This window comes from Odocoileus virginianus, chromosome 12 (genome assembly GCF_023699985.2).
Source record: "Odocoileus virginianus isolate 20LAN1187 ecotype Illinois chromosome 12, Ovbor_1.2, whole genome shotgun sequence".
Lineage (NCBI taxonomy): Eukaryota > Metazoa > Chordata > Mammalia > Artiodactyla > Cervidae > Odocoileus > Odocoileus virginianus.
In genome coordinates, this window is record NC_069685.1 from 53,591,555 (window position 1) to 53,616,818 (window position 25,264).

Sequence of the window (25,264 nt, forward strand, 5' to 3'; positions counted from 1 at the left end):
TCATTTCATTAATTGAGCTCTTGCTATGTGTCAGACTCCATACTGGGCCCTGGGGATCCACACAGAACAAGTCACACACGATCACTGCCCTCCTGGTGCTTCCAAGTGGATGGGAGAGGTCCATGTTCATCAAATAATTAGAAAAACAGATGTGTATTCCAGAACGGGGCTGGAGCTTGAAAGCATGTCCAGGTGCTATGACAATACCCAGGCTACCCTGGACAGGCAGGGTCAGGATGAGGAGAGGAAAGACATCAAAAGAAGTCCAGCTGGCAGGGGTGGCAAGCTCATGGGATGAGCCAGGTGATGGGAAGTGGGAGTCGGGGTGAAACAAACCAGAGGAGTTTTCCTGCTTTCAGTGAGTGCAGACCCTGCTGGGACAGGGGTTGGCAAGCTGCAGCTCACATCCAGCCCAGCGCCTACTTTTGTGGGTGTTTTATTGGAATACACCCCGCCCGTTCATCACCCGTTCATCTGGGACTGAGCTTGTGCTACAAGGGCAGAGCTGAGTAGCTGTGACCGAGAGCTTAGGGCTTGCAAAGCCAAAGATATTTACTTTCTGGCTGTTTATAGGAAGTTTGTCGATCTCTGCAGTGGAACATCTTTCCTTTCCTCTCCTGATCATTTTTTTTGTCTCTTGTACTATTTGTGCTTGGGAAATCCCATGGACAGAGGGGCCTGGCGGGCCACAGTCCATGGGGTCACAAAAGAGTCAGACATGACTTAGCAACTAAACAACAACTCACCTTGGATCTGAAGGGTATCTTAGTGGATGAGAGGAGAATGTGTGTGTGAGGACTGTTTGCTCTTCCCTAAATCAAGTCTTGGTAGAAATCTATTGGATATTGAGAGCTGATCTGTTACTAAGCGAAGTTTAACCTTAAAAAAATACAGTATATTTGTTCTTAAGACATTTTAAAGTGCATATTTATACATACATTCATATATGACATATTTATATGTAATATATTTGTTTAGTTATATATTATGTATTATATAGAAGTTTACATATATTTAATTATATATCATATATAAAATGGACTTCCCAGGTGGCGCTAGTGGTAAAGAACACGCCTGCCAGTTTAGGAGACTTAAGAGACACTGGTTTGATCTCTGAGTTGGGAAGATTCCCTGGGGTAGGGCATGGCAACCCACTCCAGTAATCTTACCTGAAGAAATCCTCATGGACAGAGGAGCCTGGCAGGTTACAGTCCATAAGATCACACAGAGTCGGACACGACATGCACAGTCTCATTTAAGCTGTAGAGCAGGATTTAGCATCCATGCATGCATGCATATATAATATATAAAAATATATGTATATGTTTAATTATATATCATATAAAGATAAAAGTACAAATATGTATAAATATATACATCCATAAAATTTATGTGATATTGTATATAATTAATATATACAAACATAATACTATATAATTAAACATATATGCTAAATTTCTAAGAATATATAAACAACCACATTTTAATATCTGTTAACTAAATCTGAGACACCAGTTACTAACTGGTACCAATATGGGAAACAAAATTCACCTCAAATTTGATCTTCAATATAAAACTTGAAATAATAATGAAACATCATTGAAATATTAAGTGACAATTGAGCACATTATTCCATGCCCATACCTCTTGTTTTCTAGAGTTTTTTTCATTTTAATAAAATAAAGAGGAGAAATTCAAGCAAATAATACAGTATGCATTTAAAGATTTATTATTATTGTTATAAAAGAATACTCCTGTTGCTAAGCTCAAATGGCAAAGAAAAGTCTAAGAGTAATAAAGTACGTACTCCAGAAACCCCAATTTGCCAGTTGCTTCTCATGTAACTTTAGACATGAGCGTGTCCACCTAAGACTGGGGGTCCATATGACACACCAGCTTAGCACACATCTCACATCTCTTCCTCTTTCGCTCCTCACATTGAATTGGCCAGCACGTCCTGGGAGAGCTGAGTCCCAGATACCTCCTCTCCCTCTTCCTCCATGACCCAGACCTTGGTCCACAGTGCACTCATCTTTTGCCTGGGTGCCTTCTGCAGCCTCCAATCCAGATTCCCTCATCCCATTCTTGCTTCCATCATGGTCAACTTTCTACACACCGGGGAGAGTGATCTCTTAAGAACAGAATCAGATTTCATCATCTTCTTTCTTAAACCTCTCAAACAGGTTCCCATCAATTTCATAGTCTCCTTTGAGTGTTCCCCTGGCCTCTTTGCTCCTGTCTCACTGTGAGTTGACCTGCCCTGACCTGGACCTTTCCTCATGGCCTGGTCTCCTCTCCCTTCAGGTCTCTGCAAGTCTGGCTCTCCTTGACATGCAGGTCTCGGCCTAAAGGCCATGTCCCCAGAGAGACCCTGCCACCAAGCAACTACATCACCTGATTTTCATTCTCCCTGTAGCTCTTATTATTAACCAGTATTTCCTTATCATTCGATGTATCTGTCTGTATCCCCCACCAGGATACCAACCCAGTGAAAGCATGGCTCTTGTTTCTGCCTCCTTCATTGCTGGAGTCTAGCACCTCCTTGTCCTAAGAATATTTATTGGGTTATGCTTTTCACTAATGTATCTTTTAATGACACAAATGAGGTCATACTATATACACTGTTTTTTCCTCTTCCTCCCTTCACTTTGTAATAATTGGTATTCTTACTATCCAGATCCTTTCGAACACCTACACAGCTCCATCAAATGGAGTTACCATTTCATACCATTTAATGGATCAGCCCCCTATGATACATATTTCTGCTGTCTCCAGCCTTTTGTGAAGCAAAGTTAATCTTACTATTAGGAGAGGGAGGGGGAAAATCAGAGAGAAGAGAGGGGGTGGGATGAAGCAGATGCTCTAATAGCAGAACAGTGATCACCTCACCCTGTGTGCCTGGGAACAGGGTGCCTTAGAGCAGCAAAGTCCAAAAGAAGTTTCAGTGATGCTAGAAGTGCTGTGTCCAAAATGGCAGCCACTAGCTGCAGGTGTCTTTGGGGCATTTGAATTGTGGCAACTTGAGACTGATGAACAGAATTGTAAATTTTATCTTACTGAATTTTTAAATTTTAATAGCCACATGTGGCTATCATTACTGTATAGGACAGCATAGATTTAGGCAAAGGGGTTTATACTTACACTCAGGGATGTGGCCGATGCCTGACCCTGGATGAGTCAGGCCATCATGGCTGAGCTACAAGGAGAGAAGGGAATAGAAAGGCGGAGTGTTTATTATTTAGCTGCAAAAGGTCAAGAGATGCTGTCACTTGAGGGAAAATAAATCCCAAGCCGGCTCTGGTTCTTTTTAGGATTTACTCATGATTAACATCTATGGGCAGGGAGCCTAGAACAGGGATTGGAAAACTTTTTCGGTAAAAGGCAAGAGAGGAAATAGTTAACTCCCCCGTTGTCAAGCTAAAGAATTCACAGACAATGTGTTATGAATAGGCATGGCTGATAAAACTTTATTTACAAGAACCGGCTAGGAGGTGGATTTGGTCCAGAGTTGGTCCATAGTTTGTCAGTCCCAGGACTAGAAGAATCTGGCTGGATCTACCCAGCTCAAACCAGTAGGCAGCTTCCCAGAGAACAAGAGAAGAACAATGCCCCAGGCATAACTCAGGGTTTGTTACATTTTGCACACCCAGCCAGGGTGGGAGGTGGCTGGGATGATCTACTTCCAGTGAAAGATGATTTCTGGTGGGTTACACCTGAATTTGAGATTCCTGCTCTGCTTTGGTGGGATACCCACAGCCACAAAGCAGATGGGACAGACTCCTGCTTTCTGGCCAGGTCTACACTGGTGTGGAAGTGGCATGCAAAGTGGGGCTGCTGAGAGCAAACTCGGCTCACATTTCCTTTTCTATGTCCTGTGGTGCCCAACACAGTACCTTACACTCAGAGTGTGCCTGGGTGACCTGTGCTGCATTTGCAGCCAAGTGCCACATCATCTCTGAGCTTCAATTTCCCCATCTGTAAGACGGGAATGACTGTGGCACAGGCCCCACAGGGCGGTGGGGAGGACCGCAGGAATTACTGCCTGTATAGGGTTGGTGTCTGGAATGCAGTGAGCACTCAGGCATGACGCATGCACATGCTGGGCTCTTGATGGCAACCCAGCGTCAGATGGTTCTGGAGGGATCAGAGCCACTCATCCTCTAGTTCAGCCTTTAAGGATGTGCAGGGGGAAGATGCAAGAGGGTCCTAGGAGAGTGAAGGCGCAGAGAAGCTGAGGCAGCGCTCACTGGCAGTAAGAGGAAACAGGAAAATAGAGCTGAGGTCACGTGCCTTCAGGAAGCAGGAAATTGATGGGAAACAACACAGATTCATACCAAGAGGATGGTGCCAGGCCTCACACCTTTCAGATCCCTCTAATCTCCTGTGGTAATTTGCACACTTGGATGATAGCCCTCTTTGAAAAACAAGCAGAAAGGCTCAGAACAAGGAAGCAACTAGCCCATGACCACAAAGCTAACATGAGGGGAGCAGGACCTCCATCCAGGCTGCTTGACTTCCAGGCCTTGGGAAGTACCTCACTGTGTTGTCTGCTGCCCTTATCCACAGAAAACCACAGGATATTGAATACATATCCCTGTGCTATACAGTAGGACCTTGTTGTTTATCCATCCTACAAAATATACCATTTTAAAGTGTACAATTCAATGGCAATAGGTATATTCTAAATCTTGTGCAACTATCACCACTATCCAGTTCTAGAATTTCCCGTCAGCTCAAATGGAAACCCCAGACCCATTAAACAGTCATTTCCCATTTACCCTTCTGACCTCAGCTCCAGGCAACCACTAATCTGATTTCTGTCTCTATAGGTTTTCCTATTCAGAATATTTCATATAAATGGAATCATCATATGTGTGTGGCCTTTGCATGTGTTTTTTCCACTTAGCCCAAGTTTTTGAGGTTCATCTACATTGTAGCACGAACCAGTATTTCATAATACTGAGTAATAGCCCATTGTCTGGATAGACCACAATTGGTTTATCCATTCACCTGTCGATGGCCATGTGAGTTGTTTCCACCTTTTGACTATTGTGAATGATGCTGCTATAAACATTGTGTACAGTTTTTGTGTGAACACCTGTTCTCAATTCTCTTGGGTATATATCTAGGAGTAGAATTGCTGGGTCAGATAGTAATTCTATGTTTACTTGTTGAGGAATCATCAAACTGTCTTCCACAGTGGCTGCACCATTTTTTACATTCCCACCAGCAGTGGACACAGGTTTCAGTTTCTCCACATCCTCACCAACACTTACTGTTTTATGATTTCTTGATCATGGCTATCTTAGTGGGTGTGAAGTGGCATCTCACTGTGGCTTTGATTTGCATTTCCCTAATGACTAAATAATGCTGGACATCTTTTCATGTGCTTGTCAGTCATTTGTGTACCTTCTTTGGAGAAATGTCCATTCAAATCTTTTAATCTTTCACTTTTTAATTGGGTTGTCTTTTTTGCTGTTGCTTAAAAGACTTTTTTGTGAGGCATAACTTCCACTCAGAAGTAAAATGCGCCATTTTTGTGTACAGTTTGATGAATTTTATTTACCAGTACCACCCAATCAATACAGAGGACACATCCAGCACTGAGAAGGATTATTGGTTCCGTTTCTAGTCAATAACCTCCCCCTAAAAAATTACTCTTCTGGCCTCTCTCACTATGGATCAGTCTTGCCTGTTTTTGAACTTGATGTAAATGGAATCATGAGGGACTCAGACAGCCTATGCTCTTCTGTGGCTGGCTTCTTTGGCCTAACACTATATCTTTGAGACTCAGCCATGTTGTAGTATAGCAGTAGTTTCCTCTTTTTCATTGTCATGCAGTTACAGTCAAATATATGAGTATACTATGATGTATTTATCCATTCTATCTATTGATGGACCTTGAGAGTGTCCCCAGTGTTTGCCCACATGAACAATGTTGGCATGAACATTCTTACACAGGTCATTCTGTGGACACGGGCAGTTATTTTGATTAAGGACATAATACCCTGAGGTGAAATTACTGGATCAGAGTATTTGTTCAGTTTCAGTTCAGTTCAGTTGCTCAGTCATGTCCGACTCTTTGCGACCCCATGAATCGCAGCACGCCAGGCCTCCCTGTCCATCACCAACTCCCAGAGTTACTGTCAAATTGTTTTCCTAGACGGTTGTACCAATTCACAGCCTCCCCAGGATTTTATGAGAATTCTGGTTGCTCTGTATTGACATTTGGTGCTGTCAACTCCATTAGCCGCTCTGGTGAGACCTATACTAGAATTTACTTGACATTTTTTTTTTTTTAACCGATGTCTCTTCCTCCAGCTCCTTTCTTCTTCCTCATCTGCTTCTTCCTCTTTTTCTCTTTATCTTCCTTTTTCTTTCCCTTCCTCTTCTTTTAATTCTTCTTAGTATATTTTACATAAGGCTGTATACTGGAAATTAACTGCATGAAATTATAGATTCGGTGTGCAAAATCATTATTTCAAATTTTAACTTTTAAAATACAAACATGATTCCGTGTCTCATCTGAAAGTATTGCCTGTTCCTCCACACCCGGGGAAATGCAGCTTATGCTGTTTGACTTACTCATTGGTGCCCCTGTTTTTGCCAAGGCCCCCATTGATTCTTGCCCTGCTCCAGGCATGCTTAAGCCAGAAATGAGGGTTGTTGCCTATGGCCAAGGAACAGAGTGGATTCTCAATAAACACTCTCCCAGCCTTAGGCTTTTCAAACCTTCTCCTTCCTCTGAGCAGCTTAGTACAGTGTCCCTAAGTACCCCCCACCCCAACTTTCACCCCTTCTCATCCACGAACTGGTGTTATTCTTTGCTTTTTGAAAAGGGTCTTTCCTGGAGGTCACCCTTTAGCTAATTAGATGAGGCCGGCTGCAAAAGATTTAAATGGCCCAGTTTGAGAAGGAGGAATAGCTCACACAGCCCCGGGTTAGACCAGCGGGCATTTTTTCCTGTTTGGGGAAATAGCTCCTGGATTAGCCCCCTGCCGCCCAGGGTAGTGTGTGAGAATGTGTGTTTTCGCTTGTCCTCCTGCCATGCCCACAAGGAGCTTGTCTGTCCCAGCCCTGTCATTTCCTCCCAGTCGACAGGGCCAGATGCTCCAGCCCCTGTTAATGAGATGCTGAGGGATTTGGCCACTGAAGGCTTTCGAGTTCAAGGGGACACAACCCCACCTCTGACGCAGCTGAGGGGCCGTGTGAGCTGGATCCAGCTCACTAAGCTAACTCAAGATCCAGCAGACTTTGGGGAGAAGAAATGGTGCAAAGCCCAACCATCAGTTTGGGATTTCCCTCGGCAACCTTTGTGATGAAGGCTTTGAGAGGCGGGTTGGCAAATGGGCATTCATCAGGAGCCTTCTGAGTGCAGAGCTGTCTGCCAGACCCAGGCGGAGGTGGCCGAGGCTGGCAAAAGAAATAAGGTGCATCTCCGCCCTCCAGGAGCCCATAGTTGAGAAGTAACTGGGAAGATGTTAATAAACGTTTAGTCCTCCTGACTCACGGATCAAACCTGGGCCACAGTCCTTTAGAATTCTTATGAGGTGGAGGATGTCGGTTCCCAGCCTGAGTTGGGGCACATGGACTTGGGTGGGAGTCTTTGGACCCGGTTCTGCCACTGTGGGGTGCCTGCTTTGAGTCTGCACCGACATCCAGCTTAACCTGGTCGTAGTTGCATTAATAGCAGGTAACCTGAACCCTGAATTCTGTGCTGCGCCCCGTGTCATGCACGTGATCTCATAGAAGTATTAGTATCACGATTTCCTTCTTAGGTAGGCACTATGATTTGCCCCCATTGTCCAGGTGAGGAAACTGAGGCACAGAAAGGTGGGATCACTTTCCTGAGGTCACAATCAGGACCTGAGCTCCAGTCCTCCCCCCGACCTCAGAGCCTGTGTGAATTTAACTCCTACATTCCACTCCCTCTGTGCAGATGCCTTTTTTGAACCTCCACGCCTGGACGCTCATGTGGAATGAAATGCCGCGCCCTACCCCCCTCTCGTCTCCAACCACGGGCAGGGTGAGCCAGCCAACACTGCCTGCCATTCTAACAAGAGGCCTTGCTGCCGACCCCTGGAGGGATAATAAGCAAGGCTGCCAGCGCAGGCACTGCAAGGGGGCGACTCCGCAGGGACCGCTAGAACTCCTTAAAGCTGAGGAGCAGCAGACCTCCTGGAGAGGGTGACTTTTAGGCTGCCTGTGTGGGAGGCCTCCACTCTTAAAATTAATATACTCTTCGCCCTCCATCCAGAGCTGTGAAAATCTGCAAGGAGGGCTTGCTTTTTTTTTTTTTTAAATTTTTATTTATTTATTTATTTTTTATTAGTTGGAGGCTAATTACTTTACATCATTACAGTAGTTTTTGTCATACGTTGAAATGAATTAGCCATGGATTTACATGTATTCCCCATCCCGGTCCCCCCTCCCACCTCCCTCTCCACCCGATCCCTCTGGGTCTTCCCAGTGCACCAGGCCCGAGCACTTGTCTCATGCACCCAACCTGGGCTGGTGATCTGTTTCACCCTAGATAATATACATGTTTCAATGCTGTTCTCTTGAAACATCCCACCCTCGCCTTCTCCCAGAGTCCACAAGTCAGTTCTATACATCTGAGTCTCTTTTTCTGTTTTGCATATAGGGTTATCATTACCATCTTTCTAAATTCCATATATATGTGTTAGTATACTGTAATGGTCTTTATCTTTCTGGCTTACTTCACTCTGTATAATGGGCTCCAGTTTCATCCATCTCATTAGAACTGATTCAAATGAATTCTTTTTAATGGCTGAGTAATATTCCATGGTGTATATGTACCACAGCTTCCTCATCCATTCGTCTGCTGATGGGCATCTAGGTTGCTTCCATGTCCTGGCTATTATAAACAGTGCTGCGATGAACATTGGGGTGCACATGTCTCTTTCAAATCTGGTTTCCTTGGTGTGTATGCCCAGAAGTGGGATTGCTGGGTCATATGGCAGTTCTATTTCCAGCTTTTTAAGAAATCTCCACACTGTTTTCCATAGTGGCTGTACTAATTTGCATTCCCACCAACAGTGTAAGAGGGTTCCCTTTTCTCCACACCCTCTCCAGCATTTATTGCTTGTAGACTTTTGGATAGCAGCCATCCTGACTGGCGTATAATGGTACCTCATTGTGGTTTTGATTTGCATTTCTCTGATAATGAGTGATGTTGAGCATCTTTTCATGTGTTTGTTAGCCATCTGTATGTCTTCCTTGGAGAAATGTCTGTTGAGTTCTTTGGCCCATTTTTTGATTGGGTCATTTATTTTTCTGGAGTTGAGCTGGAGGAGTTGCTTGTATATTTTTGAGATTAATCCTTTGTCTGTTGCTTCGTTTGCTATTATTTTCAAGGAGGGCTTGCTTTGACCACAGGAAGGCGCTCAACTCCTGGCCACACCTGAACAGGGCACTGGGGTGAGGGGAGGTGAGGGGGAGAGAAGTGAGGGTAATTTTGGGTGCAGTTTTAAACCAAACTCTCTTCAGCTGATCACATAAGCTCCTGGGGAAGGGCAGAAACATTTCAAAACCAGCCCAAAGGGACCTTCTATTCAGCTGGGGCTGAGCTAGGGGCCGAGAGTTCCAACAACAGAAATGACAGGGTCCAACCCTCCGAAGAGCACACAGTCAGGAGAATTCAAACCTTGTATGCTATGTGTCCACCCAGAGCGATCATTTAACAAGCATTTCGTGAGCGCCAACTGTGTGTCAGGCTCTGTGCTGGTTGCCAAAGACAGAAAAACGGAAACAGTACAAAATCATTGCCCTCAAAGATCCTCAGTCCACATGGGAGAGAGTGTGTGTGTGCATGTGTATGCGTGTGCAAGCTCAGTTGTGTTCAACTCTTTGTGACCCATGAACCGTAGCCCACCAGCCTCCTCTGTTCATGGAATTTCCCAGGCAAGAATGCTGGCATGGTTGCCATTTCCTACTCCAGGGAGTATTCCCCACCCAGGGATTGAACCTGTCTCTTAGGTTGGCAGGCAAACTCTCTAGCACCATGCCACCTGGGAAACCAGATAAAGCCTACAGGAATAAATTTGCAAAAGACAGGAAAGTGCAGACACAGAGATACATAGAGGATACTTTGGAAGGATGGAGGAGGAGCACCAACCCAAACTAGGAGGAAATGGGGATTATCAGGGAAGGCTTCCCGGAGGAAGAACACTCGACCCTGGCTGGGATGGACTGTGGTGTCAGGGAAGGCTTCCTGGAGGAGAGGATACGAGAGCCAGAGTTATAAACGACATGTGGGGGTTAAACTGGCAAAGAAGGAGAGGGTCTTCCAGGCGATGGGAACAGTATAAGCCAAGGGCTGGAGGGGAGGAACAGCACAGAATATGGTGCGGGGAGCCTAGAGAGGGAAAGCGGAGAGGGTGGCAAGGCCAGGGGAGATGGGGAGTGGGTGCGGAGTGCTATGCTAAGGAGATAGGGCCCCCGGCTGTATTTGTGTGTGCGTAGGGATACATTTTCCTCTTCTCTTTCTGTCTCCTTTTCAGAGCCAAGAAGAAAAGCAAGCCCTTGAACCTCAAGATCCACAGCAGCGTGGGCAGCTGTGAGAACATCCCCTCCCAGCAGCGCTCTCCGCTGCTGTCCGAGCGCTCCCTCCGCTCCTTCTTCGTGGGACATGCGCCCTTCCTGCCCTCCACCCCTCCCGTCCACTCCGAGGTCAATTTCTCTGCAAGTAAGTCCTCCGCACCCGCACCCGGGCGGCTGCACCAGCTGCACTCCGCGCCCGGGGCGCGCCCTCTGCTTTTCCTGCCGTGAGAATACCGTAATTGGGAGGCTGTTGTCACTGGTCCCGTGTGTCTGCAGGTGTGTAGGGATGACACTGAGAAGCAAGCTTGCAGGACATTCAAGGAAACAGCAGGCTTTTCTCTCCTCTGCTTCTCAGCTGCGCGGTCACAGGATTTTCCCTGGACACCATAGGCTAAGGCGTCTCTGATTCAATTTTGTAATTTTCTCCCCTACACCGGTGGATGCGTGTAACCTTTACATCTCCATGATGGATTTTGGTTCACACTGGGCTGAGCGGGGCCTGGGGTGGCTTACTTTCTGCTGTCATGAGTTTTGCGGCAAAGTGGTTATTCCTAGGGGTGGAAATGGAACTTTGTGGTGATCAAGGATGAAGTCTCAGAAGGTGTTTAATCTTCTCTGCCCAGAGGCCCGTTTTGCTGAGCAGGCGCAGATGTGGTCAGAGGGGAGCCCCTGAAAAAAGCCCAACCAGTCCTCCAGCCAAGACAACAACTTTATTGCTTGGGAACTTGGGAGGAGGAGGGGGTGCTAGAATGTGAAGGAAATAACCCCGTGCCCTTAATACAGCCAGACTATGTCCGCGTGTTGCTACTCTAAGTGATAAATGATGCTCACTGAGCACTAGTGTGTGCATCAGACACATGTGTGATGTCATTTAGTTCTTGCAACAATCAGTGGTACACATGGATTATTCCCATTGTATAGATGAGGAAATTGAGGCCCAGAGACATCAAAGAATCACCTCAAGTCACACAGCTATGGAGTAGTTGAGTCCGGATTTGAATAGGATTCCTTCTAACTCCAGAGTATACAGGTTTAACCATCATGCCTGATTTTGTAACCAAGTTCCTCAGATACCCAGCAGGACATCTTTCTCTAACTGTGGGATTCTGTTCTTTATCTTTACATAAAGGTTTTTAAAATTCTTTTTAGGGAGCCCATGGACCTGTTAAGGATTGGATGCAATCTATTAGTTCTCTCCCTGGAAAACTGCAGATGGAATGTCCGACACAAATGTTTGGAGTCAGGACTGTCAGGTTCAGAAGCTCTGCCTTACCCCAGCTGGATGGTTGGCCCAGAGCAGAACCGTGGACTCAGTTTACAGTCCACACATGTGTCTCCCGAGTCCACTGCAGGACTCAGTGGAGGGTCTGGTACCAGAAGAGACTTGTGTGGATATCAGGAGAGGCTCCAGAGCCTGGCTTATCTCAGTGCCCAAGGCTACAGGCCCTGAATCAAGCAAACTAAAATAGTGCTCACGACACACGTCGACGCCAGAAAGCCAGTTTATCAATTTGTCAAGAGAAATCACTGTCAGAGGGATTAGAGACACTCCGTGATGGTGTGTAGGCCTGCAGTGAGCCTGGTCAAGGGAAAGGGGTGATGACATTTGCAGTGAGTATTGGCAGCCAATTGGGGCAGGGCATCGTGGCTCTGGAGGGGGCTGCCTGGGTTCCAGCCCCAGCTCTGTTATTTCTGAGCAGTGTGCTGACCTCCAGCAAGTTAAGAGCCTCTCTGAGCCTCAGCTTCCTTAATCTGTGAAATGGGAATAACAATGGCTTCACATCACAGATGTTTGTGAGGACTGGATGAGCTCATATCTGTCAAGTTGCCTGCACAGTACTTGGCACACAGCAAGCGCCTCGTAATGGCAGTCGCTATTCTGGTGTTTATTGTCTCCTTCTCCTAGAGTCATTTGCATCCTCTGGCTCCATGATTAATTTTGAGGCTGTGGCTAAATGCCTTTCAGTTCACCCCCCCACCCCCAACCCAACTCCCTTTTGGCCTTAAGAGTGCCTGGAATTTACCTTGGCGTGATGCTGGGCACTGCCTCTGGCAGCCATCTGTCTTCAGGCATCGCCATCATATGAGAGAATGTCAGCATGGCTGCCTCAGAGGGTTTGACCATAGCCCTGGACTTTAATTCTGGCCAAAGGAGAAATATCTCCATCTTACCTTAAAAAAAAAACAAAAAACAAAAACAGCCGTCAGACTTGCACATTCAGACCCCTGCTTCTGTCCCAGAGTTTTACAAGGATTCACTGTAGTTCCCCGTTTTCATGCCTGCCCCTCATCTCCATCTGAGAGGAGACACTTCCCTGCCTGCCTGTGGGCAGGATCAGAGTCATCCTGAATTAAAATCAGCTCCCGATACTATGAGGCCCTAGAAGCACAATTTTCTCTCAGGACAGTCAGGGTCCTTGCATGCAGAGAGGCCCCTCCCTGATCTCCCAGGAAGGAGAAAGCTAGCATTTGAGTCTCAGGGAGAGAACAAGTGTGTAACCCAAGTATTAGCTGGACTCCCATGGACCAGTCCTATTTTCGATGATCCTAATAAATAATAGAAGCAGAGGCATCCTGGTGGAAGAGGCTCTAGATCAGGAAATGAGAAGCTCTCCGCTGGGTCTTAGTGTTGTCACCAGTGGCCATGTGACCTTGCTGGGCATCTCAGTGGCATTGTCACAGTTCAGATGCATTGCACTCTTTGGGGCCGGATATCATTATTCCCATGTTACAGATCAGGAAACTCATACTCTGAAAGGTGAGTGATCTTGACCACATTACAGGTATTGAATCCAAACACAAACCTGCATCCCGTCTTCCTTTCTCTCTCTGGGTCTCAGTTTCCCCAACTGTACAATAAAAGACTCCATGCAGGTCCATTCCAAAGCTTAGGAACTCTAAGGCTAACCCAGGGAGTATGCAGAGCAGCTTTTCCTAGGCAGATATTTTGACTCACTCAGAATGGCAGTTTGGGAGTCTCTGGGTCAGGGCTGTGGGGAGCACACAGCTGCAGGCACTGGCTCCCCCTTACTATTGACAGTCCGTTCTCACACCACTCTGAGTTCCAGAGGAGGACTTCTGGCCTCTGGGCCCCAGTGCCAGCCTTCCTCCCCTGACCTGGCTGAGGGAACCTCTGAGGCGGTGTCCCTGCCAGGCTGAGTCCGTCCTCCTGTTTGTCACTGTTAGCTCTGGCTGTGGCTGAGCTGTGAAGGGCGGTGAGCCTACGTCCTGTTATCCCTGATGGTAACGCTGGAAGTCAGCATTAGGAAGATTCTGGCTGCAGAGTGGCCGGATCTTGGACCTGGGGTGCCTAATCACCTCGAATGAGCTGCAAGAAGGACTTAACCTCTTGGGGCTCGCCCTGCTTCCCTGGTCTGGGGGTGACAGGCAGGGGAAGGGAGGAGAGTAGAAGGTGTCCTGGCTCCTGAGGAATCCGTCTCTAAGATTAGCCATGGACAAAACACCAGATATCAGACTCTGCTGCTCAACATGGAGGATGCTGACCCAGGAGTGAACCTGCTTCTCAGAGAAGTAGAGAACCATCACTTATCCCTCCATCCTTGCTGTATTTATTTACTCCATGCTGCTTTCATGCATACCACATTGCCCCTGTATTGTCTCATTGGATGCCTTCCACCCATGGACCAGTTTTGGACCAATAAGCTGTGTGTCTGTGGCACCTTGGAGGGCATCTCTGACCCCCGACTGACTCAGTTCAGGTAGCCTCTGTGATCCCTATAAAGGAGCTTGTTCAGAATGAAAAAAAAAATTGCTGCCTACATGGGAACAGTAATTATTCACCATTCAGTACTGGATGGTGGAAGTAATTTGGGGGATTATAGCGACGAAGTGGTGGCTGACGTATCATTGGGCACATCACTGAACCCCATGAGTCTATTTCTACCCAGCAAAGATGGTAGTGAGGGTAAAATGAGGAAATCGTGTGAATTTCCTAGCGTGGGGGCCAAAACTTAAAGCACCAAGTCTCAGTGAAGGGTCGCTTGGGGAGCTCTTGCTGTACATTATGTGATGAAATAGCTTGTAACAATGAGGAAAATGATAATAATAGCAGTCGGCATTTATTGCGTGTTGACAGTGTCCCAAGCCTCATCAATTCAGGCAAAGCAATTTACTTCTGTTGTTTTGTTTAAGCTTCACAGTCCTCCATCGGGTAGGTACTCTTCAGTTCAGTTCAATTCAGTCGCTCAGTCACGTCTGACTCTTTGCAACCCCATGGACTACAGCGCGCCAGGCTTCCTATTATGATGCCCATTTTACAGATGAAGAAGCTGGGGCTGAGAGATTTAAGTCACCGCCCCAAGGTCACAGGCCAGGAAGGGGATGGAGTTTGCTCTCATTCAGAATCTGCCAAATCTGCAACACTGGCATGTGAAATGGCAACACCTTTTCCACTGAAACGTCTTTGTTCAGTAAGTAGGGAGCTTACCTTGTTCGAGGTTTCTCTCTGGCACCCTTGCTTAGTTGGGAGACTGTGTGGTGGGGGCCAGTCTTGCTCCAAGGATGCCTCTTGTTCCCCCAGAGCACAGTGCTTGCTCAACGATCAGCACCCACGCTGGCCAGCAGACTGTTAACCCACCGGACTCGTGTTTATATTCAGGGGATCCATTGTCCCAAGTGGTGGCCATCCCTGTGGGTGGTGGCAGGCAGCTGCAGAACGCAGCCAAAAGATGTCATCCTGAACATCTTTGATAGAAGATGAGGGGTGATGGGGACTTCTTTTGCCACCTGCAGTTTTTGGAGTGTTTATTAGCTGTCTGGGTGGGTGGGTGGATACTTCAGGGTAGCAGCTGCCAGAACGAACAAGTGACTGATGATACCTGGACATCCCCGTCTTGGCCCTGAACACTAGCTGCAGTTGGATGTGAGACCCCAGTCTTATGAAATACTGTCCTTCACCAGGTGTTTGAAGGACAGCGTGCCCTCCTCGCCTTGCCCCGTCTCACTGTGCCCTCTTCTCATCTCTTTTCCAAGCAGCTCCTGCTCTTTGTTCTGGAGACACAGCGACAGGCAGCTGACCCTCAGCTGAGGGCCTGGCCTCGTGTGCCTTGGGGGGATGAGTCAGAAGCCCGGTTTGTTAGGGAGGCAGCCGCAGGTAGCAATAAAGACTGATGAAGCCGAGCTGCGCGGACTCCCAAGAAACCAGCCACTGGAAGGGTTATCAAGAGACTCGGGATGGAGGTGATTGTATAATGGGGTTTAATGAGGCTTGAGGCCAAGGTTCATTACCGCCACCCCCTGGAAGAGGGGGAAGACGAGTGCGTGCCTTGACAAAAATTGACTGCTTGAACCACGTTCTTATCTCAGAATCTGGAGAAATTTTGAGAAATTTGAGTCTGACCTAGCTCAGTGGTGGCATATCCAAGGGGAAGACATATATCCCATACAAGTGACCCAAAGGACTTTTCTCCCCTAGAGTGAGCGAGCGGAAGTCCTGCTCCCCACACCCCCACCCAGGAGACCCAGGAAGCACCCATGTCCCATGCCACCTGGCATCTTTGCTGTATTTTAGAAACTGAGGTTCCAGCAGGTTGCTAACACTTACTGACCATCTGCCACTTGCCAGGCAGGTGCTGCTGTAGGTGCTTTATAGGCTCTCAGATATGTGCACCTGGGAGCAAGTGAAATGGTACAGAAAGGTTCATAATGAAGACTTTTGTCCCTCACATCATCCCTGTCCCAGTTCTGCTTTTAAAAAATGCTTTCCGTGTCTGCTGCTGCTGCTGGACTCACACAATTTAAGCTAGGTTATAACCGCTTTGCTGTCTCAAAGCATATCTCAGACCAGCACCATCCCACAGCTTGTGAGAAATGCAAATTCTTACTCTTCTCCTTCCAGACCCACTGCATCAGCACCCCTGGGGAGGGTCCAGACTTCTGTATTTTCACCAGCCCTTCAGGGTATTCTGCACTTGAACATTTGAGAATCACTCAGTTATCCCTGTCTCTCTCTTTTGGGACATAGTTTCAAGCTTACAGAAAAGTTGCAATAACAATACAAAGGTTTCCTGAACCCCCCTAGCTCAGAGTCTGGAGCAGGCAATAGCAACCTACTCCAGTACTCTTGCCTGGAAAATCCCATGGACATGGACGGAGGAGCCTCGTGGGCTGCAGTCCATGGGATTACAAAGAGTCGGACCTGACTGAGCGCCTTCACTTTTGCTTTTCACCGTCATGCATTGGAGAAGGAAATGGCAGCCCACCCCAGTGTTCTTGCCTGGAGAGTCCCGGGGATGGGGGAGCCTGGTGGGCTGCCGTCTATGGGATTGCAGAGTCGGACACGACTGAAGTGACTTGGCAGCAACAGCAGCAGCTCAGGGTCATTAGTTTTTATCATTTCTTTGCGTTTGCTTCTTCTCTCCAATCCCCCCACCAACCTCAGTTTCTCTTTCCCTCTCTCTCCCTCCCTCTCTCTCTTTCTCTCCTTTCTGTGGACCATTTGAGACAAGGTTGCATATTCTCTTACATAACCACACCTAGTTACCAGATTTAGTAAACTTGATATTCAGTCAAAACTTTCATCTGATCATCTTCCAATTTCAGCAATTTGTCTCAGTAGCATCTTTATAGCTTTTTTTTTTTCTGGTGCAGGATCCAATCTGAGAACACATACTACATTTAACTGTTATGTTGACCTTGAACAGTTCTTTAGCCCTTGTCATTTTGACTTTGACATTTCCGAAGAGTAGGGACCAGCCACATATCAGAATGTCCCTCAGTTAGGTTTGTCTGCTGTTTCCTTGTGGTTAGACCTGGGCTGTGCAGCTTTGGCGGGACTTCTGCTCAAGCAGTGCCGTGCTTTACTTGGTGCAGGCCTGTCCTCTGTGGGCCAGGCCTGCCAGACCTTTAGCTTTTTCAAAAAAAAAAAAAGTCTGAGACCATGATGTTGATGAGAAAGCTCCAAATTTTAAGATCTAAGCACCCAGTGAAAAATCTTTCAACCCTGTGTGAACCAGTTTAAATAGTCCCACAGGCTTGTGGGTCGTAGTTGGTCTTGGGTTTCCCAATTTTTAACCTCTGTTCTAGAATCATGGAGGTCGGAACTGGTAGGTGCCTCAAAAATAACCAAGTCCAAGCCCTCTTTTTTACAGATGTAGAAAGTGAGACCAGAGAGCGGAAGGGACTTGCCCAGGGTTACAGAGCTGGTCTTTGAATCCAGGTCTCCTGATGCCCAGCTAGTGGTTCTGTGTTACACCAAGATGGTTGGAAAACTGAAGCTTCGTTAAAGTTTTGTACTGAAAGTGCCCCAGAGGAAGGAAACAGTGTCTTTGATTAAAAGGTGATGTATTTTGTGTGTATGGAGGGCTGGTGATGTGGTGTGTGTGTGTGTGTGTGTGTGTGTGTGTGTATGTATCTACATTCTATGCGAGGCCACTATTGGATTTTTATCAACTCCTTCTCTGATGTGCCCATATATTTCGTAATTCCTGCCTTAGCACAAACAGTCTGGGCTCAGCATGCAGTGGACAACCTTAGACCTTTTGTTATAATTACTCCCACCAGGAACTATGGCAGCAAAAATTGGTTGGTAAGTGGTTGGCACTTGGAACTGGGTGGGGGAGTCATTTGTGCCTCTTGGAGTGAGTCCTGACCCTCAGTCAGGTACACACTGTCAGCGTGGACATCCTGTTCCTGTGTCTGATTGTGCTTTTGTCACACCAACAGCCCCTCCTGCACAAATAAATATTTTTGAACGGACAGTACCATTTTTGAGCATGCACTTTGTGGCCAGCATTGTGAGTCTATAGCTACCCAGGGTCTTGAAGGCAAAGTAGAAAAGATTCTGCTTGTTGCCCTTCAGAGATGCTGAGCTGGATGGTTTTGGCATCACTGAGGCAGGAACTGAAGTTGCTAGACTTCAATGCAGTCTTTGTATTTTATGGATGGTTTTCCTGACCAGAGAAACAAGTGTCCAAGAAAAATCCTGCCAGAAACTATTTTGTTAATCAGAAAATAAGCAGGTCTTTATTGCTTCATGATAGTGGTTGTACAGACATATGGCTTTGTTACAAGTAACAGTAAACAAACTTGAGCCTTTTTTTTTTTTTTTTTAGTGTGAAAGTCACTTATTAGCACATGTAAGTGAGAAGTCCAGGAGTTGTGTGAGCTTCAGGCATGGCTAGATCTAGGGGCTCAGTTCATGTCAGGACTCTGTATCTCTCAGCTCTGCTCCTCTCCAGGGTGGCTTCACTTTTAGGCTTTCGTGTGGAGAGTGTATGGCCTCAGAAGTTCCAGTCCCTCCCCTCTTCTGGTCCATGGTAAAGGATTGAGATTGTTTAAGTCTGAGATTCACTGGGTCAACCAGCATGACCACGTGCTCACCTCTGAACCTATCAGTGGAGTCAGGGAAATGGGGTGGAAACTTTCTCGTTTAATCCTGAGCTGTGATTTTTACTTTGGGGCTTAGAAATGGAATCTTTTTGCCTAAAAAGGGAACATGAATGCTTGGGAAACTGACAACCAGAGCCCATTAGAGTAGAAATGAGCAACAATGGTCCCTGTCCTCAAGAGCTTTGAGGAGCATCTCTCTGGCCAAATTAGTTCATGATCCAAGTTAAGGGGACCTTGTCTCCACTACTGTACAGAAAGCTTTTTCCTATTTCTGAGGGTCTCCCTTGGGCTGTATTTCTCAGTGATCCCTGACAAGGAGTTTCTTTTCTATCCCTCTGACACTCCTGTGGTGGGGTCTCCAGGAAGCACACAGCCTGTCAGGGAAGGTTAACCCGTGGTTCTAGGTGGAGACTCGGCTCCACTGGCAATTTGAAGCCATAACATCTTGGTATTAGCCAGGCATGGGATGGCAAGTTGGATGAACCTGGGTTTCAATCTCATCTCTGCCATTTATTGCCTAACATCTCTGAGCCTCAGTTTCCCCATCTTCAGGACGGACCTAATAGGCCTTGCTCATGGAGTAGTTATTAGGATTTGAAATAAAAGGAAGCTGAGCACTGTGCCTGTTGCTTAGACAGCATTACATGTTTTGCTGTGATCATCAATACTATCGTATAGGATTTGGGTTTCAGTTAGCTTTGATCCTCCCTGGTTTCTGCTGGACATCAGGCCAAACCACCCTTGCCACCCACACCACACCTGAATGGAACCATCACTACTGATTGAATTCCCGACGAGTAAAGTGTGGTACCGAGCAAGTTAGTCCTGTGGGCTTTTCTGGTCCTTGTGCCCATACCTGCCTTAAATGACATGTCCTTTGCTAATTCTAACAACAGAAGGTTTTCTTTTCACAGGCAAAGAGTCCACTCTTCTCATCCCCAGGTCTGTGCTCTTGGACTCCCCTCCTGATGACCTTTTCCATCACTCATATGACACACAGGCTGTCCTGTTCTAGGATGTAGCTCTGAAAACTCTGATCTTCCTCCCGGACATTTTGCCTGTTACTCCTTTTGAGTGGGGCTTCCCACGTGGTTCAGCAGTAGAGTCTGCCTGCCAGTGCAGGAGATGCAGGAGACATGGCTTCATTCCCTGGGTCAGGAAGATTCTGTGGGAGAGGAAATGGCAACCCACCCCGGTATTCTTGTCTGAAAAATCCCATGGGCAGAGGAGCCTGGCAGGCCACAGTCCATGGGGTTGTAAAGAGTCGGACGTGACCTAGTAACTGACTGTGCACACACTCCTTCTCAACGGGGAGAGTCGCCCTTCTCTGAAGACCAGGTTGCCTCCTGGGCCTCAGGTGGACCTATCCCGCCCCATCCCTGCTGGCCTTACTGGTCGTGGGTGCACACCCTTGCTCAAATGCCCCACCCCGCCAGCATCCAGGCAGGGGCTGGGTACCTGTGTTTCATTCCAGGCACATTCTTCTCAGCCAGGATACGAGTGGCAAATGTCTCACTGTGCTCCACGCTGCTCTGTCTGAGGCCCCTGTTAAAGCGATTCTCCCCTCGGCTGAAAGTCAAGGCATCCCCAGGCAGGCGTGGTGGACACAGTGCCAGCATACTTTATCTTTGCCCCCAACTCCTCCCTTCTCTGTTTTCTCTCCTCTCTCTCTTTCTCCATCCTGTCTGTCTCAGTGTCTGTCTGTCTCTCTGGATTGGTCAGCCTCTTTTTCTGTTGGTTTTCCCTGGGAACACTGTCACCCTCCTCTTTTCTCCCATGGTGTCACCTTCACACTTTAAGTCCCCCTCCCAGCCCTACCCCTTGCTGACGTTCCCCCTCTCTCTTCTCCTCTGTCTTTCTCTCTTCACCCTGCTGTCTCCAGTTACCCACCTTCCCAGCCTGACTCTTCCAGCCACTCTGTGCTGCGTTCCTTGGTAGAGGTGATCTGAATTTGGTGACTTGGGGGCTGGAGAGAGGGCCGACTAACCCCGCCCCCCAAGAAAAAAACCCCAAAGTGCCTGTCTCTTAGGGATTCATTACAAATCGTAGGGGTAGATGGCAGAAGTGTCCTGTCTGGGGCAGGGGCTGGCCTGCCTCTTCTGGATGAACCCCACTGCTGATCCCATCATGACAGAACTGGGATCTTAGGTCCTTAGGTGCTAATTGGCACGGCTCAGCCTGCTTCCAGCCAGGGTCATTATTTTCTGTTTCTCCAAGCCTTCCATGCTGCATTTTGCCTCAGCACTTTCTGGAAACCCCAGGAGACACTGAGAGTATTTAGGCCAGGGTTCAGCAATTTTTCCTGTGACCAGAGAGCAAATATTTCCAGCTTTGCAAGTCAACAGTCTCAACTACTAACTCTTTAATAGTAGCATGAATATAGCCTTATGTAACCAAAGGGGTAGGGCTGTGTCCCAATAAAGCTTTATTTACAAAACAGGTCGTGGGCTAACTTGGGCTCAGACTTGGAAGCTAAACAAGCCCTGTTTTCAGCTCCCAGCTCTGCCCCCTACTGGCTAGGAGGCCTCGGATGAGTGAGGTCTCTGAGCTGCTGTTTCTCATCTGCAAAATTAGGAGAACTTTTGGGCTTCCCTCATAGGGTGATTTTAAGATTAAATGAGAGAATGCCTGTAAACTGCTAGCACAGGGCCAGGCACATGGTGAGCAGGCAATAGATATCAGCAATTATTATTTATATAATGTTACTAATATGTGTACATGTTATATATAACACTCATATATATGTTATATATATTATATATACACATATATGTTTATACACACACACACACACATGCAGACACACGCACAGGCATACACAAATGCGCCATGAGATGCAGTTTTTTCTGTGATGGATTTGGAATTAGAGGAAGAACCAAAACAGCGTGGTTTTTGATTAGGCTTCTGCACCCACCTTACTTAATGAGGCCACTTCACAGTTGGTCCTCATGAGAAGCCAGGGCTTTAATCCAGGACCCATTTCCTCTATCAGGGTAGCCATACCCACCACCCAGTTCATCCACATTGAGGTGATTGCTATTCACAACCCCTTCCAAGCAGCATGGGATTCAGTTTCCAGTGACAGTGAGTGGAGAGACAGACTATGAAATCAAGATTTGCACCAGGGCCAGAACTGCCTCTGCTCATATGTAAACTTAATCCCAAGAGCAGATGTATGATTTGGGAGACCCAGGCATCTAGACAGAGGAAACAGTCCTTACTTACCCAGTTTCACTTCCTTTGGAAATCCCACAGAATCTGGGCAAAAAAAAAGAGTGGGGGTTGCTGGTGAAAGAAGAGTATCTGGCTTAGGCACCTCCAAGACTGCATTCCTCAGGGCTTTTTCTGATGCAGAGACCTTCCACATACTGGCTTCAGAAGATAAAAGGGAAGTTGCTGGTTTAGGTACCGGGGGAAAAAAGGCCTAGACATAAACAAGGTCTTCAGGAATGGCTAGATCCAGAGGCCAGTGTCATCAGACCGTGTTCTTTTTGTCTCTCGTCTCACATTATGCTTTCCATTTTATGAGTTTCTTTCTCAGGTAGGCACTCCCTTCATGGTAGCCTTTGGCTGGCCCAGGTTTCCATCCTTAGAGATCTAAGTGCATCAACCCCCTGAGACAGCTGGATTGCCTTTATGGGGACTAGATCTCCAGGGAACACCAGGGTGATGTAACCTCCAGAATAGGGATGCTGAGCAGACAAGAGCAGCGACTGCTCGTACAAAACTGTCTGTGGGTTGATTACCTATGATTCACGCTCTCACTTGTTTCTCTCCTCATTGAGGAGCCAGGGGAAGTGTGAATGATTAGTAAATCAGAAAAAGAGCGTGAACCTATTTGATGAGTTCCACTTCCCTTTCTGTTTACTTGAGACTCCCACTTTCAGAGGGTGTCAGGAATCTTTTCCCCTTCGATCAGCCATGAAATAAGAAGGAACTCAGTGGTTCCAACCCTGATTGTACATCCCAATCACCTGGGCAGGGAGGGCTTTTCAAAATCCTGGTTCCCAGGCTGAAGCCCCTGTCCAGTGACCCCAGAGTCACTGGAAGGTGAAGGCCAGGCATCAATACTTTTCAGTGCTTCCTGGGTGATTACCGTGTGCAGCCAACATCGAGAACCACAGAGCCAGCTTGAGTGGCCAGCATATTCAGAAGCTATCCTAGACAGGCGGGGCTAAGGTCTTGTAGGATTTTCTGAAGACCTACGTCATCTCTGTGGATACTGGGAACTGTCTTCTCATCTCAAGCTCTAGAATTAAATAGAAGACAAGTTTTGGTCTACAGTGTGACCCTTGTGATTTACAGGTGTTGGGCCCCTACTGGGGCCATGATTCACCACTGCTGTTCCTGCTTGCTAGCACACTGATTACTGTCAGATTATCTGGTCTCCTTGCTGCATCTTAAGCTGGGCTGACACTGAGGCAGCAACATGGGATTTTGAAAGCATATATGCAGAGGTGGAGGAAGTGGGTGGGCGGACAGGTGTGAAATACAGACAGGACTGTGGTTCCTGGAGTGGATGACAGACAGATCAGGTTATGGCAACAGGGCCAGTGAGGAGACTTGGACACCTGTTCAGAGGGCTTCAAATATCTGCAGTTCTCCTCCTAGGCTCACTCAGCGCTGGTGAAGGGCTTACAAAATCAGGAGCTATGCAGAAGCATCTGAATCTCCTCTTGTTGAGTGAGAGGAGACCCTAGAAAGTCCTGTATTGGTTCTAATGTGTCAGCTGCTCAAGAGTCTCTCCCATTCCAATCTCTGAGGCTGGGCCCGGAATCTGGGAATTGAACAAGCACCCTTGAATTATGCCCCAGTTTGGGACCTGGGGCTGTTTTTAACTGGCTTCCAGCTAGATAAAAGAAACAAACTGTGTTTCCATGAAGTATGTTAGTGAGTTAAATAAGCAGCCTTTTAGTTTGAGATTGTTGTTATTCAGTCACTCAGTTGTGTCTGATTCTGCGATCCCGTGGACTGCAGCAGGCCAGGCTTCCTTGTCCTTCACTATCTCCCGGAGTTTGCTCAAACTCATGACCATTGAGTTGGTGATGCCATCCAGCCATCTCATCCTCTGTCGCCCCCTTCTCCTCCTGCTCTCAATCTTTCCCAACATCAGAGTCTTTTCCAATGAGTCAGCTCTTCTCATCAGGTGACTAAAGTATTGGAGCTTCAGCTTCCAATGAATATTCGTTCAGGACTGATTTCCTTTAGTTTGAGATAATATACATCAAAACTTTTTGGTATTAAATATCCTTTTTAAAGTGAAATGATGGGTAATTATAGATTTTTTTTTTTTACACATAGTGTTCTTTCTTAGAAATAGACATTGCTAACTGTAAGTCGTCTCCTGTTTATTAAATATCCTGGTCCGTAAAATTCAAGTCAGGAACTCTTTCTCTAGATTGGAGTTTTAAAGATCAGTTATTAATATTATTGAACCAAGGCCCCTTCTTCAAAAAGAAGCTCATGTAACCCCTTACTGTATGAATCAACAAACGAAAGGGGAGTTGTTCTGGGTTTTGTAAAGCAGGTGGCCTGGTGTTCCATGCCCTGGCTCTCCCCTCAGTGATGGCATTGGAGATACTTCTTTGAAATTCAATTTGGAACTGCTATCTCAGAAATTTCTTTAAATGATTCGAATTGGAAACCCAAGACCCTAGGATGGAGAGCATTCTCTTAAACTGCTGATTCCTAATTTGGTCCAGTCATTCCAAGGGTTCATGTCACTGATGAATTAAAAAGACCCTCCTGTCCCCCACCAACCCCAGAATGGAGTTAGCACCTGGTAGGTGTTGGAGGTATCATCTCCATTGTAATAACCCCTATTTTCTCACTTTGAAAATGAGAAGAACATAGCCCAGGGAAGTGAAATGACTTTCTCAGGGTCACCAAGAAGGAGGAAGGTCTTGGGTTCAGGACTTGGTTTACCTCGAGGTCTAGAGCACCTCTCCGCTTTCCCTTTTGCAACAAAGCTGGCTCTGGCGTCTCGGAGGGAGTTTTGAAAATATTCAGCTTCGAAAAACTATGGCTTTTCCGATAGTATGACGTATGAGTCTGTCTCTTCAAGAGTCATTCCTCCATCTGTCCATCCAACCAAAAATATTTCAGATTGCCTCCTCCCTCTGTGGGTACCAGGGATACGGGGATGTGTAGACATTCAAGATCTCCATCTTCACGGAGCAGCCAGACTGCTGGGGGAAACAGATATAAAGAGCCACTGGCTATGGTGGTGGTAAAAGCTGCGAGTGAATGTCCAGGATGCTATGCAAATTAAAACAGGAGCGATGATGGGAGTGGGCAGAGCAGGGATGTCTAGTCCAGCCGAGGAGCCAGGGAAGGCTTCCACCAGCATGGG

At 47.0% G+C, this 25,264-nt stretch overlaps 1 protein-coding gene across 5 annotated transcripts in view; it reads left to right on the forward strand.

The window, feature by feature from the left end:
* KSR2 (kinase suppressor of ras 2) overlaps positions 1–25,264 on the forward strand; it is a 470,209-nt gene that overhangs the window by 266,645 nt on the left and 178,300 nt on the right. For all 5 annotated transcript variants that reach the window (XM_070475296.1, XM_070475294.1, XM_070475292.1 and 2 more), the window contains one exon: positions 10,524–10,708. In XM_070475296.1, coding sequence (XP_070331397.1) covers positions 10,524–10,708 — 185 coding nt within the window. The remainder of the gene's footprint in view (positions 1–10,523; positions 10,709–25,264) is intronic.